Source organism: Phaethon aethereus, assembly GCF_964289735.1.
Source record: "Phaethon aethereus genome assembly, chromosome: 1".
Classification (NCBI taxonomy): Eukaryota; Metazoa; Chordata; class Aves; order Phaethontiformes; family Phaethontidae; genus Phaethon; species Phaethon aethereus.
The window spans coordinates 121,665,561-121,680,414 of NC_138575.1; the positions used below are offsets into that span (position 1 = coordinate 121,665,561).

The following is a 14,854-nucleotide window of genomic DNA, read 5'->3' on the forward strand; positions in this document are numbered from 1 at the left end:
GGAAACTGGAAGTTTTAAAAACAGGAATGCAAGCCCATGATGTGGGGCTCCTGATGGTCAATGCCTCTATCTCACGTTACCTGCCACAGACTAGAAAACGTGTGCGGCCAGCACCGTGCTGTAGTTTCACAGACCTTACTTCTGGCCTGGGAGGCTGGGGAACAGGAGAGAAGCGAGGGTGCTGCCCCACATCCCAAGTGCAGTCGGTGCCAGGTTTTTTGGCAGGGTGATAGGAACCGAAGACTGACTAAGGTACCCCACCAGGAAGGAGATGTCCAGGCGAGGGTGCACGATGTCCTGCTCACAGTACCATCAGGGCCCACCGCAAGAAAAGATGAACCAAGGGCTCGGCCTGGTGGGCTGGAGCCCCTGATAGGGCTTGTGTCATCCCGGTGCCATGGCGGTGGGTGGAAGAAAGAGGAGGGGGCTCCAGGGGGGCCCTGCCCCACGGCCTCGACAGCTAAAACATCAGGCAGACCCTGGCCATAGGAAAAAGAGTTTTTTGAATGGGCTGCCGGATGGTGTGTGAGCCTTCCTTTTGATCCCGCCGGCCAGTTGGTTTCTTTCTGCAGAAAATAACTTTTAGCACTACTTCTTACGTTTGAGTTTTTAAGTGGCAGCTGCGGTTGTATTTCCTTGGCTCAAAACGGGGTTGGTTTGGCAGATGAATCCTCCTGCCCCCTAATCCCGCATGCCCTCTCCTCCTCAGAGCAGCCGCGGCCGTTAGGAGGGCCAGGCCCTTCGCCATCTTTGCCAAGGAGGTAACGTGAGGCCTCGATGGTGCCCAGGCCTCCCTCACACCACCAAAGGGCAAAGCGGCCGGGGAGGCGAGGGGGGCGCCGCGCCTCCCCTGCTGCACCCTGCCCCGCTCCCCTCAGGTGCCTCGCGGCTACCCCGGGCAACGTCGCCGGCAGAGCCGCCTCCCGCTCGCGGCAGGGAGAGCCTCGCTCTCCGGCCTGCTGCTGCTGCCGCCGCCTCTCCCGGCGGCCCCCCGTGGCCTCCCCGTCAGATGAAATCGCTCAGGGCAGCAGGTTGCGGAGCTCGGCCGGCGGTGCCCTGCCGTGCCATGCCGTGCCGCCGGCGGCGCCGGGGCGGTGCGGCGCGGACGGGTGGCCGCTCCCCTTCCCGCGCCGTCCCGGTGGCTGCAGGACGAGGCGGCGGCGGGGAGGTCGGTCTTCCCCGTCCCGAGAGGAGGAGAGGCACGAGGAGGAAAAGCGGGCAGCCTGCCCCGTCCTGAATGATGTCGCTGAACCGGCAATGTGAGTAGCAGCCCCCGCGCCGGCGGGGGCTCGCCCCGCCGAGTGAGGAGGGCGGCGCGGTGGGCGCCGGTGCCGCGGCCAGCCGCTCCCCGCGAGGCAGCCGGCGCCTCGCTCCCGCCTTGCGCCCTCCTCAGGTGGGCGCCCCGGAGCGGCTCCCCGGCCGGCCGGGTGGGCGAGCCGAGGCCCCTCTCGCTGCGGGGAAGGGTCGGGAGGGCTGTTCCCGTCGGCTCGGCGTCCCCTGAGGTGAGCGGGGGCCGAGCCCCCGGCCGGGGTGGAGGGGCCACTGCCTGGCCGCGTGGCCGGGCCCCTGGCCAACGTCTGAAAACGGATCGACACCCAGCTGTTCAGGTTGGAATAACTGAAGCTCGAGCCTTAATTCTACTTTTTTTTTTCCCTTCTTAAAGTCCTGCGGCATACGGGTGGGTGTGTATTAGCGAGATGTGGCAGCATGAGGATTTTAAGTCATCAAAGCACAAAATAAAATAACATTGTGCTTGCCTATTGTGCTTGTGTTTAGTGCTTTCGTTGCTGCCAAGGGACAAGCACGCACCTGAAGGAGAGAGGAAAATGGGAGTTTCTGTACGGTGGGACTGCTAATCATCTTACTTTCCTTCTGCTTTGCTGTCTTACGCCTCCTGCCAACACCGCCATCCGGACTGTCCGCACGGTTTCTTCCTCCCTGCTCCTCTCTGCCCTCTTACGTGTCTGGCACCGTGAGTATTGCTGAGTATCTCTGGCTGAATACCCCTCCGTGGCAGATAGGGAGTGAAGGAGGTTTGTGACACCAGTTTGGGCACAGCAAGCCCCTCTGCGGCACACCAGCCCCATACTGCTCCTCGGTGCTGAGCTGAGTAGTGGGCTGAGGAGCCACAGTCTCTAAAATCAGGAAAAGCGCAGTCTGGCTTTTGTGAATGTAGACTGGACTTTGCGCTTTATGACTCCTAACAGCAACTCTTAAACTCTCTTAACTATCTTGAGTTTGTCTGAGCTTATGGCTTAGCTGCTATTGTGTAGGGTTTTATGCATATCTATGCAGGTACTCAAAAAAGAGTATACGTGTGCCCGATATGTAACCTCAGTAAATCTAAGCGATCCAGGTGAGCCAGCAGAGAGGGTCAATACAGTCCCCCAGTGCCTTCTGAATCCAAGAAAGCAAAACCAGAAGTTGGATGACAGTGAAGATATTTTGTGACAGTTTTGGGAACTAAGTACAAACTGTCCAGTAGAGTTGGTATATGTGTGCCTTAAAACCTTAAAAGGCATATTTTTGAAATGTTCAAGAAGCTTGCAGTTCAAGTAAAATATGGAATATAATAACAGAAGTTAGACATCTTGCACTTCTCCTTAGGTAAAATGCGGCGCTGTTGAACCTGTTTTGCAAGAGTTGCCCCATAGTTTTGATAAAAAACAGTGCAAAACCATTAAACCAGTGTAAAGATAAATCTGCTAAGCCAACAACAGAAAAAGCAAAGCAAAACAATACCTGACTGATGATCTCATAGATGTTTACAATGTACCCCACCCCCTGAAAAAATAATCACTGAAATCTTTAAATAAACTTCATTTGTTGTTTTCACGTAACTCTTCCTGGCTTTTGTCTTTGAAACTTGTGATTTGGTCTCCTTTACAAATTAAATATATTTTGTGTAGAAATCTGATTTTTTTTTTAATATTCAAAAAGAGAAAAAGTGAATAAGTAAGTTTCATTCTGCCTGGTTCCTGCAGCTTCCTTCTTTGCATGTGAACTTTGATAGTCTTCACGTTCACATTCAGTGTGTGAATGAAATATTGGAGTAATTGTTGGTATTATTTTGGTGCAGGTTTACACCACTACTAGTGGTAGAGTGAGACAGATCTCTGTTAGACTGAGGTAGTAATAATTGGGAAACTTGTTATATCTCTGGAGATTCATTATATTACTTTCTCAGTCTTAATCCTTTGATGAAAATATAGTAAGTTTCTCACAGTATCTTCCTTACAGTCACACAAATGCACATACTTAACGACTCCTAAATACAATGACACAGAACTCTTTAAGAGCTCAGATCAGTATCTTAAAAGGGTTTACTTTCCCCTTTTTTTTTTTTCTTTTTTTTTCCTTTTTGCTGATGCAGGAAATGAGAAACTGGGATTATTTACAGAAGAACCTTCAATGTTCATAATGATCTGCATTCTTCCTCAGGTTCAAGGGCTGGAGTACAGCTGTGCTTCATTTGTGAAGGATGACTGGGTCAGAGAAGGCCACTTGCTACTTCTGTTGCTATTATAAAGAATGGGGAGTTTAGGTGATAGTCCTGTTCAGTGTTAGCTTCACCAGTCTGTGTTTTCTGCAGTGTTTTGTTAGGCTTTTTATTTTTAAAGCTAGGTAGAATGCAGGAATAACGACATGCGCAAATACAGGATAGGGAGTAGCTAGAGAGGTAAAATCTTTGCAGGAAAAAAGATCTGGCCTTTATGGTGGATTATAAATGGAACTTGAGTCAGAAAAGTCTACTCTTATGAAAAAGAAGTCAAACTTCCTTCTGGCATGACTAACCAGAAGTAGAGCCTCCAGAATGTGTGTGTTGGATTGGTGTGTCCATTCTGCGCTAAAAGACACAGACCAGTTGGGCAGAATTCACAGGAGAGCAGTAGGACCTGCGAAACAGGATTTAAGGAGAACAAGTGAACAATTTGGCTTTATTCTAGAGAAGAGGTAGGGCAGAAATCTTAATATTCATGAAAGGCAGTTCCAAGAAGGAAAGGAATCTCTTCTTGAGTGTAAACTGTTATAAGGAAGATTTAGGCTAGATAATACGCAATGTTTTGTAGCAGGTGAACATACTAGATATTTTGGGCATTGGTTCTGTTCAGCTTGATTTTCAGGACTATGAAACTAAAAATTGTCCTTTTTCACTTTAATGGGACATTATATTCAAGGACATGTTTCTTTACAGATCAGCAACTATGTCATGATATTAAAACATCAGTGTTTCACCATTGCAGTGTGATATTTCCCTGTTTAGCATCCTAAATTAGGTGATGCATTTCTTGCATGTTAGCATTTCTGATGATGAGGAAGAGGAGATATCCAATATGGAATTTATTTATATTTCTTCATAGTCAGAAAAATTGTGAATCTTGTTGTTTTCTTAGTGTCTAGATGCACTGCTAATACAGTACATGGAAACTGTGATATAACTGAGAGAAGGTGAAACAGTCACTCTAGTCATGTTCGAATGCAGTCAGAGCTCATTGTGTCAACACGATTATTTGGGCCGCCTTCAGTTATTTTTACCCAGCTTGTCAAAAGGTGGATGGAGGGAATTCCCTGTATGGTTAGCGTTTTTAATCATTCCCGTAGTGTCTGCCTATCACAGAAAATCAGTAATAACTGCTTACTACCTGTATAGTCATGTGTACTATCCAGTACTTAATTTTCAGAGTCAAAATCCTACTAGGATTAAATTTAACTTCATGTTTCTTTGGGGTATTATGGGTGTGGATTGAGGGGAGTCTTGTGGGGAGTTTTCTGCTTGAAGATCAAGTTTTAGAAATGAAAGGGGTTGTCAGAGATAGGAATGCAACAAATACTCTATTGATGCATCTCCGAAGGCTGAATGGGAAGACACAACATATCAGAAATAAAATAGCCAGTTCGTGTAGCAATGCTATAGAAAATGCAAAATTTTTTGTGTTGCTATGAAAACACCTTTATATCTCTGTGGTTTTCCTTCTTTTTTTTTTTTTTTTTTCCCTTTCCCTTGGCAGATCTTGTGAAATTAGCAGGGTTCCTGTTGACATCGTTGGCTGCTTGGTACTTGGGATACTTACTCGCTGCTCTTTTACCCAAAGAGACAATAAGAACATCTTTTGCTAATCTTCAAGACACTGCAAAGAAACCAGTGTTGAGGGGTGTGTAATTGTATTTATTTTTTTTCTTATACTATATCTAATGCTGTATATTTACATGCTAAATGGCAAATGGCTTGTTAGCTAATAAGTTGGCTGTGTAAAGTTAAGTAGTGCAAGTCTGACTATGTCTTAGACGCTATCTGTGAAGAAACACATCATCCTATATTTACCAGTATGCAAATACAATTAATTGAACAGTAATGTAAGAAAACCTTATTTGTTTGCTGGCATATAAGCACAAAGCTGCAGCTGTTTGTTTGCTGTATTTGTAAAATACAGCGCATGTATTTTACAGTTATGGTAAACAGTTGAATCACTAACCAAACTTTGGGATTAAATTCTCATTATTTCTTTCCTCTAATCTGACTGGGTGGCTTAATGTGTACAATTTTCTCATTCTATGACTATGTTATCATGTGAAAAAGGCTTAAAATGAGAATAATAGCCATTAACTTCAACTTACTGGTAGGAATCTTTCATCCCTCTAGCTCTTGTTTCCTGTTATATGAAATAGTACCAAATAATTACTCTAGATTCAAATCAGATCATGCTATATGTGGCATTTTTGCCTAGATAAGCTTGCTCTTGGTGCTAGCAACTGTTTCAAAGTCAATGATAACTTAAAGCCCAGGCAAATCTATGATAATGTTGCCATGATACTGGAAAACTGACAGGATTGGCTTCTTTGTATATCTGTTTGAGCTTAGCATGTTGACATTAAGTGATTCTTTCCATGTAGAAATTGCTTATGCAGCATCCAAGAAAACATTTTCTCATCTTTGTTGTCGCAGCCCCAGTCCCAAAAAGGCAGAAGTGTGATCACTGGTCTCCCTGCTCACCTGGGAGCTATGCCTATCGGATTCTTAGTGGTGGTGGCAAAGGGAAGCTGGCTAAAATTTGTTTTGAGGATGAGCTGTGAGTACCAGTCGAACTTTAAATCTAAGTACGTGCTTTGTAGTGTGAAGAAGGGTGTTTCATTTTGGTTCAGTAGTAGCAAGTAAGCTCCTACCAGGGGACTCCTGATGATAAACTTCCGAATGTATCTGACAGTATTTAACTAATTTTTTTCCCTTCTTCTTTTTTATAAATACCCAATCTCAGGTTGTTTTCTTTGTTCCTCTACATATGCTGCAATCAACTGTTAGTTTCAAGTATGATTTTTAATTTAGATAGTGCAGGATAGCCAGTTTATAGTATGTTGAATGGTCAACACCTTCTGAAAGTCAGGTTCTTTCATGGCTTTTCAAACTGGACAGGTAGAGTAACTTCAAAACCTTGCAATGAGCTTTTGTGTAGATATAGTCCACACAGAATACTGCCACAAAACCACATTTTATCCTGGTTTTTTTCTACTTTACCTTTGTGGCTGCATTTGTATGAATTAGTTTCTTGATCTGGCTCATTTTGAAAGACTCATTGTGCATTGTTGAAAGAAACTGACTGATAAAATGTTCAGGATTTTTAAGTCATAGCTCGTGTTTATTACGAAGTTTTGAATTAAATAACTGAAGAAAACATGAACATCAGAAAGTGACTTAGCATTGGTAAATATAACTTTGGATCAGCGCTTCTAGAGGGATGTATTCTACTGATACTGTATTTATTTCGATTCCAGGCTTATAAGCGAAGGGAAGAGGAATGTTGGAAGAGGTATAAACATTGCCATTGTGAATTGTAAGTGAGAGAAAAAATGTTAGAGACATAACTTTTGTACTGCAATAGTTTACAAATGTTCTGGGGGGGGATTGGGGTTTTTTTGGTTGGATGGTTTGGTTGGGGTTTTTTTACTAGCTAGTATGGAAGGAAAGGGAAAAGAAAATTGCAAGCTTGATTCATGTTAAATGTAAGAAAAAACAAATCTGTGTTTGAGACAAATAGTCTTCTGGATAAACAAAAGAAACTTGTTTGTAATCGGTATAAGAAAATAGAAACCGTGTACATAGAAGCAGTATATGTGTATTTTATTAAATAAAAGAACTGCTTCTTAGTAACATAGCAAAAATATCTGTGATCTCCAGCAGTAAGACTCAACTTTCACATTCAGTCCTTGGTAAAAAGATACCTACTGCTCCACTGATAAGGGGAAAGCAGTAACTGAGAATTGCAGTTCTGCCCCAAGGTATGACCAAAGTACAAATTCCTTTCCCAGACTTGGTCAGTGGACAGAAAGACAAACTCAAAGGTTGATTAATACTAACCTGCTGTAATACGTCTTTGCTTATAGTAGGAGCTGTTTGCAGGCAGAAAGTGCAGTTCATTCCAGATCTGGAGGCACCATTTTAATTTAGATGAATGGGAATGATGACGAAGTGCAGTGTATTCAATAATGGATCCTGAGAGAAATGAATGCCTAAATGTTGTGGGGGAGAGGAAGAAAGGGAGTTCAGCTGCACAGTCCAGTTGGCTTTAATCACAAAACATTTATGTTCCAGTTTTTTTGTCTCACTATTGCTAAGCAAGGTCATGACCTTGTCTAAACTTGCATGATTTTATTGAAGTTCCTGGGTTAAATTACCATAGCCAAGAATCTGTTCCAATTTTTTCTTCCCAGTTAACTACTGCATTTTTTTTTCCAATAGGGAATCGTAAAAACTTTGCTGGTTACAATGGGTAATCAGTTAAAAATTAGTTTTCAGCATAGAACTATAGGGTAAATACTCATCCTGAATGTGTAAGCAGGGTTATAGCAAATAGGAGTAGGGAGCTAGCATTGTCTTTGCATCTGACATTAGTGAGGAAAAAGAAGTGATATATCAAATTTCACACATTTTTATTTCCTTCATCACACATATAGTCATTTTAGCTACACTTTCATCTCCATCTGCAGGTAAATCTGTCCATTATCTCAAACCAATTTGTAGTGAGACTTATTTTCTATATGTCCTCTAATTAGATCAGTCAAGCTAATGACTGTGCTCAGTAAGTTTCCTATGGCATCACACTTGTATTTTTTTCTGTAATGATAACTGTTTCTTCTCGAAATGAATATGGGCTTTTGTAACAAGGAAGACAGAACTACTAAGCCCAAGCTAACAACACAGAGGGAGGGAGAAAGATTTTTGTGGATTTTCTGCAGCCTTTTCCATTTTTTTTGTGATCTCTGCTCAGAAACAACCCAGTTCTAGAATGCTGTTTTACCACTGGCAGATTTTTGCCACCTTTTCCACTCATCAGCGTGATAAACCTACCATTTAGAATCCTGTGTTCAGAAGAATTTACCTTCATGAGTTTACCGTACATGGATCAAAGATAAGCCAGAAATTAATCAGGAACTGATGGATGTTCTCACTAGAAGTGAGCTGACTCACTCTAAATGGAAAAGGCCCTCTCATGTGGCAGGGATATTGGTCTCAGATAATGAAAATCAATTAACTCAGTTGGCATGGATTTAGAAACTTGAAAAGTATTTCCAATTGTACGTGTCTTGTTTAAACAAAGATAGCCATTGAAACAGCAGCATAATTAATGATGAATATTCACCAAAATGTTCTGGAATGACTAATTGTTTGCATGCCTAATTTCTGATACAGTAATGATGAGTGAGTTTCTGTCAACTGAGATTCAAATGGTATGAAACACTGCACAGAATAGTATTAAGCTCATTCAAATAGTCCTAGGCTTAACTAATTTCCCTATATATGGTTGTGACCTAGTATAGTATATATAGATAGAGATATATATAGATCTAAAAACATGGAAGCACGCAGTAAACTGAATTCCGTCTTTAAAATAAAAAATAATAAACATGTTTTAGTCACATTTGATTCTTCAGAGACTACATGAAAGAAAATATTGTCCCCAAATCTTAAACTTACATTATTCCATATTCCTTCCGATTAAAAAATTTAAACAAAACAAAACTCAGAAGCACAATGGTACACAAAATTAGAGATGCCTAGCTTTAGCTGAAAATACTGTATATGCTGATTGAATTTAACAATTTTTGCTTATATTTAAACAGCTTTTTTTTAATTACAGATAAAACGGGAAAAGTTACATCGGTAAAATTTTTTGACATGTGGAAAGGAGGTAGGGAAAAAAGTGCATTAAAGCTTTTGTTAGCATTTCAGTGTTAAGAAAGGGGCTTATATAAATATAAGTTCTTTCAAATTACTATGATTGTATTATCGAAGGAGGATAGCTAGAAATAAACAGCTGTTGTCTTCATAAAATATGCTCTGGTCAGATGTGATGACAAGTTTTGCCTGAAAAAATTTCTCCTCTTGGTTGTGATAATTATCTTTTTTAATTGTCAAATTTTCATTTTTAAATTGTCTTTTTTTTCCCTTGATTATTTCAGTCTGTCAGGAATAGGACTTAAACAGGTACCACATCCAAATACTTCACTCAGAAAAATTCCTTTCCTGGCATATTTTTTTCTATTTTACTTGTAAAATCATCACAGGAAATACGGTAGTCTGTCTATTAACATCCCTTCATGTAGCTAGAAAGATGATCTTCTTTTAGAATAGCTTTTAATACATTTTCCAAACTTTGAACAATAACTGTTTCCTTACCTATTAGTAAGGAGAAACAGAATGCTATGAGGCACTGGAAGTTCATTCTCTGACCACTTAAGAATGCTTGTGACCTTATGTGCATGAATAGAAATCACATTGGGACTAATCATGAGGCTACAAGTCGATATATGGTATGTAGACCATAATGTCTCCAGGGCTGCTGTTACATTTTTTTTGTATGGAGCACAAGTGTCTTGTGTATGTTTAGCAATTGCAAAACCAATAAATAGCTTGCTGCTGCAAATAGGCTGCCACTTAATGAAAGTGGTTGTACAGTAGGGTGTGTAACTCAGCTCTGCAGTTAGCATGGTAGTAGGAAGCTCACAGAATAGCAATGACTTGTCTTGGGCTATTCCGTGCTTTGCTTGTGTGTGTAATATCATGTGAGGTAAACATAAGAAACCATCTATATACTTGCCCTAGATGTAAATGGCTGTTGTAGAAGTTCAGAAGTATCTTTGTTTACTACTGGGAAATGCAGATCAATCCATGCTCTCCTAGCCTTCAGTGAGAGCTAGCAGCTTTCTGCACCTTTCAGGATTAGGCCCTCTGCCTGTCAAGAGAAGAATTGCCTAAGTGCATCTCATTTTGAATAGACAAGGCCAAAAAGTGAAAACAAGTTGAAAGTAGGTGGAATGTGATACGCATGTAATGAATAATCAGTTGTGTAATTGATTCAACAGACCACTCGGGACAGATGGTGACTTTCATTAAAAATGCACCAGAAGGGTCCCTCCTTTTGATGGTGACTCAGGATGATGGAAGCACCCGGTAAGCAAGTTATTCATGACAGGCTGAGGAAGAGAGCAATTAATAGCTTGAAAATCACTACTGTATAATGGTGTAAAGGAATCGTAAATTTCACTCTATAGTCAGGGTTGTTCTGTCATTTCCTTTCACGGTTTTGATTCCATGTCCATTCAGTATTTGCACATACGTTGATGTTTCCAAAGACATATAGATAGTGTTGTATTTGTTTAAAAGCACCAGTTTTTCTCATAAAGGGCACTGCAATTACCTCTGGGTCACAGCCTTCTATTAAGAAGGTATCCACACGTCCAATTATAATGTATCTAGTTTGCATTCCTTTTTACATCTTAATGTGATTCTTCAAGTGCTTTCAGATCTTGGGGGGTTTTTTTATTTGAGTTCATGGCATAGTAACTATACAAGGAAAGACTTAATCATTTGGTTGATAAACATTTGATGCCCTTGTCCTTATATAAGAAGGGTTGAAACATCAAATAGTCTTTTTGATACATTTTTCTTTCTGCTATGCTGTTACAAACAGATTGTATTAACATCAGGAATGTAGAGAGGAAGAAAAAGGCTTTTGCTCTGTGAGTTTAATGGCGTGCTCCTAAGACAGCTGTCAGGATTTTTTAAACTTCTCATTGTTGTTTCTGCTGACCTACTAATGTAAAGCATGAATCAGCAGTGTTCTTTTTCAGCATTTTTCACATCCTGAATTTTTAACACTTTTTTTCCGCTAAATTTTCTTAGGTTGAAAAATTACGCCAAAAAATTAGTAGGAGACCTGGGAAGTAAAGAAATACAGAATATGAAGTTCAGGTCAAGCTGGGCTTTTATAGCTGCCAAAGGCTTCAAGCTGCCGGATAATATCCAAAAAGAAAAGGTCAGGTTCATTTTATTTTCACTTTATATTTGTCTGTATGTTAGGTATAACCTTCAGGTGCAGATTTTGTGTGTTAGCTATAATAACTCTAGGCCCTGTTCAGTAAGTCTCAGGCATACAAAACAAGTTCTCTAATGTGTCATCATTCTTTGCTTTGGATCTGAGCCATGTACAGTAGTGACTTCTACCAGATGAGCACTAAATCATCTGTGGGCAAATTTCAGAAAGGACCAGCAATTCTAGAGAGCCTCGGTTTTGAAATATCCAACCTGACATGCTGAACAGAGACTTACATTTTCTACTGGAAGGACAAATTCCAAGGATTTCCTAAAAATAAAGACTGTTTTTATATGAAAATTGGGCTGTCTCAAATTGTCAGTGCAAATACAGTAACGCTTGTATCACAAAACTTTTCCAAATAACTTGCCCTCAGGCTTCAGGAGGACTAAAGATACCATTTTTGTATCAGATTTCTGTTTGCTTCTGTGTCCTTGTTGTCTTTGCTTTCTGTAAGCCCAGCAGTGCTGATCTGTATGACAAAGAGGCAGACAGAAATGAGAAAACCCAACACAGAGGTCAGTTCCTTTGATGATACTGACTCCCTCCAAAGGCATGTGAAACTTCCATAGTTTGGGGGTTTTTTTCCCCCAGAATGTTGTTGCAATCTTTTTCACATTACAGAGCTTCTGCAGGAATATGGTATTCAATTTAGTGTATATTATGACAGACTTCTGGGAAATAAAGCACTCTCTATAAGAGAGAAACTGGTGGAATCTTCACCCATTATGGCGAGCAAGATGTGCAATGTGCTACTTAGCTTCCCAGACCTACCCCATTACCCCCTTCTGTTGTATGAGGTTTAACAAACTAGTTTGTAAATGGAGAACACCAAATATTGATTTTTTTTTTAACAGATAAACCACTCTGACAAGAGGAACAGGTACGGTGGTTGGCCAGCTGAAATCCAAATAGAAGGCTGTATCCCAGGAAACCTGATCTGAACAAATGTATACCTCATTAATAAAGATGATTCTTTATTTTTATATCTATGACTCTAGTAAATTGCCTCCAGAACCCAATAAGCATCTGAACATTAATTGTAAAATAAGTCATATGCACAGTTTTTAACCTTTCTTTCCTCTGTGAGGTTTTACTCTAATCTGAAAACAAATATTTTGATGACAAGTGGAAATAAAATACACTGGTTTTGGAATTACAATATTTATGAAGTCAGTCATAAATTAACAGGATTTTTGAAAGTAAGTATACATTGTCACTAGTAATTTTAGGGGTTGGTTTGTTTGTTTTTAGTATGTATTTTCTTTCGTTTCCCTTTAAAGACTAAGATGCAACTAGAACTTAGTCTAAATTGTAATATAAAATCACTAGCAGTAAAGCAAATTATTTTAATGTTAGTTTATTAGTAACATCAATTATCTTCAAAAAAACTATGGAAATAGCAGTTACATTTGCTGAGCTGGTTTTAGTGATGTTGACAACATGGAAGAGCAATGTTTAACATGTAAAGATCAAGTTAGTTGAATTATTTTACCAAATTTAAGCTGCAAATCTGCATGGTTTTATTTATTTTTTCTTCCTGTAAGTTTAACTTGTAACTTAAGTGTATTAATGCTAACTGTAGAATCAAACACATGATTGTAAGGAAACTGTAGAAGCCATTTATTCAATTTCCCTTTTTCTGAAGCACATCAAGTATGTCTGGACTTTTCCTAACTAGTGTTTGTCCCCCTGTTCAGAAGCCTCCCATATGGCAGATTCCACAGCTTAAGTTGCTTCCTGTAGCATTTCACTGTTATTCTAGTTATTCCCCAAACATACTGAATTAGCCTAAAAGGACCAAGCCAATTACATGGAGTATAACTCATCATTCTTTTTATGCCTGTCTATTATGCATCTGAAGACTGTCCTCATCAACTCTCTCATCCCTAGGTTGAACCTACATGGTATATTTTAATCTTGGTTTACATTTTTCTCAACATTAAAGCGTTTGTTTAGCAGCAACTTTCTTAACCTGCTGTGCTTCAGATGGGTCACAGCACTCTATGCAGCTACTTAGGAGTGTCCCGCACTCTAGGCTTTGGGCAGGAGAAAATCAGAAGTGGTGAACTGGCAGCCAGATTCTGCCTGCTCTTGCTCTCTGTGTTGCCTGGTTGAAGGCCTTCCAGCAGTGATCCCTTAGAATCATAGATTCATTAAGGTTGGAAAAGACCTTTAAGATCATCAAGACCATAAACCCAACACTACCACGCCCACTAAACCATGTCCCAAAGTGCCACATCTAAATGTTTTTTGAACACTTCCCGTGATGGTGACTCCACCACCTCCCTGGGCAGCCTGTTACAATGTTTGACCACTGTCAGTAAAGAAATTTTTCCTAATAGCCAGTCTAAACCTCCCCTGGCACAACTTGAGGCCATTTCTTCTCATTCTGTCACTAGTTACTTGGGAGAAGAGACCAACACCCACCTTGCCACAACTCCCTTTCAGGTAATTACAGAGAGCGATAAGGTCTCCCCTCAGCCTCCTCCAGACTGAATAACCCCAGTTCCCTCAGCCACTCCCCATAAGACTTGTGCTCCAGACCCCTCACCAGCTTCGTTGCCCTTCTCTGGACACGCTCCAGCACCTCAGCATCCTTCTTGTAGTGAGGGGCCCAAAACTGAACACAGGATTCGAGGTGCGGCCTCACCAGTGCCGAGTACAGGGGCACCATCACTTCTCTACTCCTGCTGGCCACACTGTTGCTGATACAGGCCAGGATGCTGTTTGCCTTCTTGGCCACCTGGGCACACTGCTGGCTCATGTTCAGCTGGCTGTCAACCAGCACCCCCAGGTCCGTTTCCGCCGGGCTGCTCTCCAGCCACTCCTCCCCAAGCCTATAGCGTTGCGTGGGGTTGTTGTGACCTTTGTCACAGCTGCCACTACCTAGTTGTAGTCACTGCTGTGTTCCCAGCAGCTTTGTGGTATCATGTCCCCTACTAGCCCCTAACGCTACGTTTCCTGCTACCAGTTTGCAAACTGCTCCATAGCCCAGGGATGCTGCCAAAGCAAGCAGTTAAATTAGTTTGACTCAGTTTGTCTTTGGCAGGCTTATGATGGTTGCTCCTTATCACCTTGCTACTGATGAGGCGGTTACAAATTGAGTACTGGAATAGCTGTTTCAATATTTTTCCACATCCAAGTCATTCTTTTTGCTTGTTCATCCTACAAGTTGTGTAGGTCAGGGGCCTCGTGTTGGTATTTTACATATCTAATAGTAAATGAACGTGAACTGTTGTAACACATGCTGAACTTGGCCTCATTCTCAAAACCTCAGGATTTGGATGGAAGACCCAAGGTTTGCTAGCAGATGCAGGCTACTTCGCAGTTAAGAAAACTTTTCTGCATCTGCTGCTGTTCCTTACACATGTGTTTTAGCAAGAGAGGAGAGCTATCAATCATAGGTGTCGTATCTTCCGTGGGAGCCTGTGACGGGTGGGACACAGCTTCTGTAAAGATACTTCAGTGCTTATTCCTTGGGAGGT

General features: G+C 41.3%; 1 protein-coding gene across 1 annotated transcript; it reads left to right on the plus strand.

Moving 5' to 3' along the window:
• Positions 1 to 1,240: 1,240 nt before the first annotated feature.
• FAM3B (FAM3 metabolism regulating signaling molecule B) lies at positions 1,241 to 12,437 on the plus strand (the record flags this gene model as incomplete). The annotated part of the gene is made up of 8 exons (XM_082014181.1): positions 1,241 to 1,259; positions 5,010 to 5,153; positions 5,945 to 6,068; positions 6,769 to 6,827; positions 9,132 to 9,182; positions 10,357 to 10,444; positions 11,177 to 11,309; positions 12,224 to 12,437. 8 exons carry the CDS (start codon positions 1,241 to 1,243, stop codon positions 12,308 to 12,310), a joined length of 705 nt encoding a protein of 234 aa, XP_081870307.1. The 3' UTR covers positions 12,311 to 12,437.
• Positions 12,438 to 14,854: the final 2,417 nt, after the last annotated feature.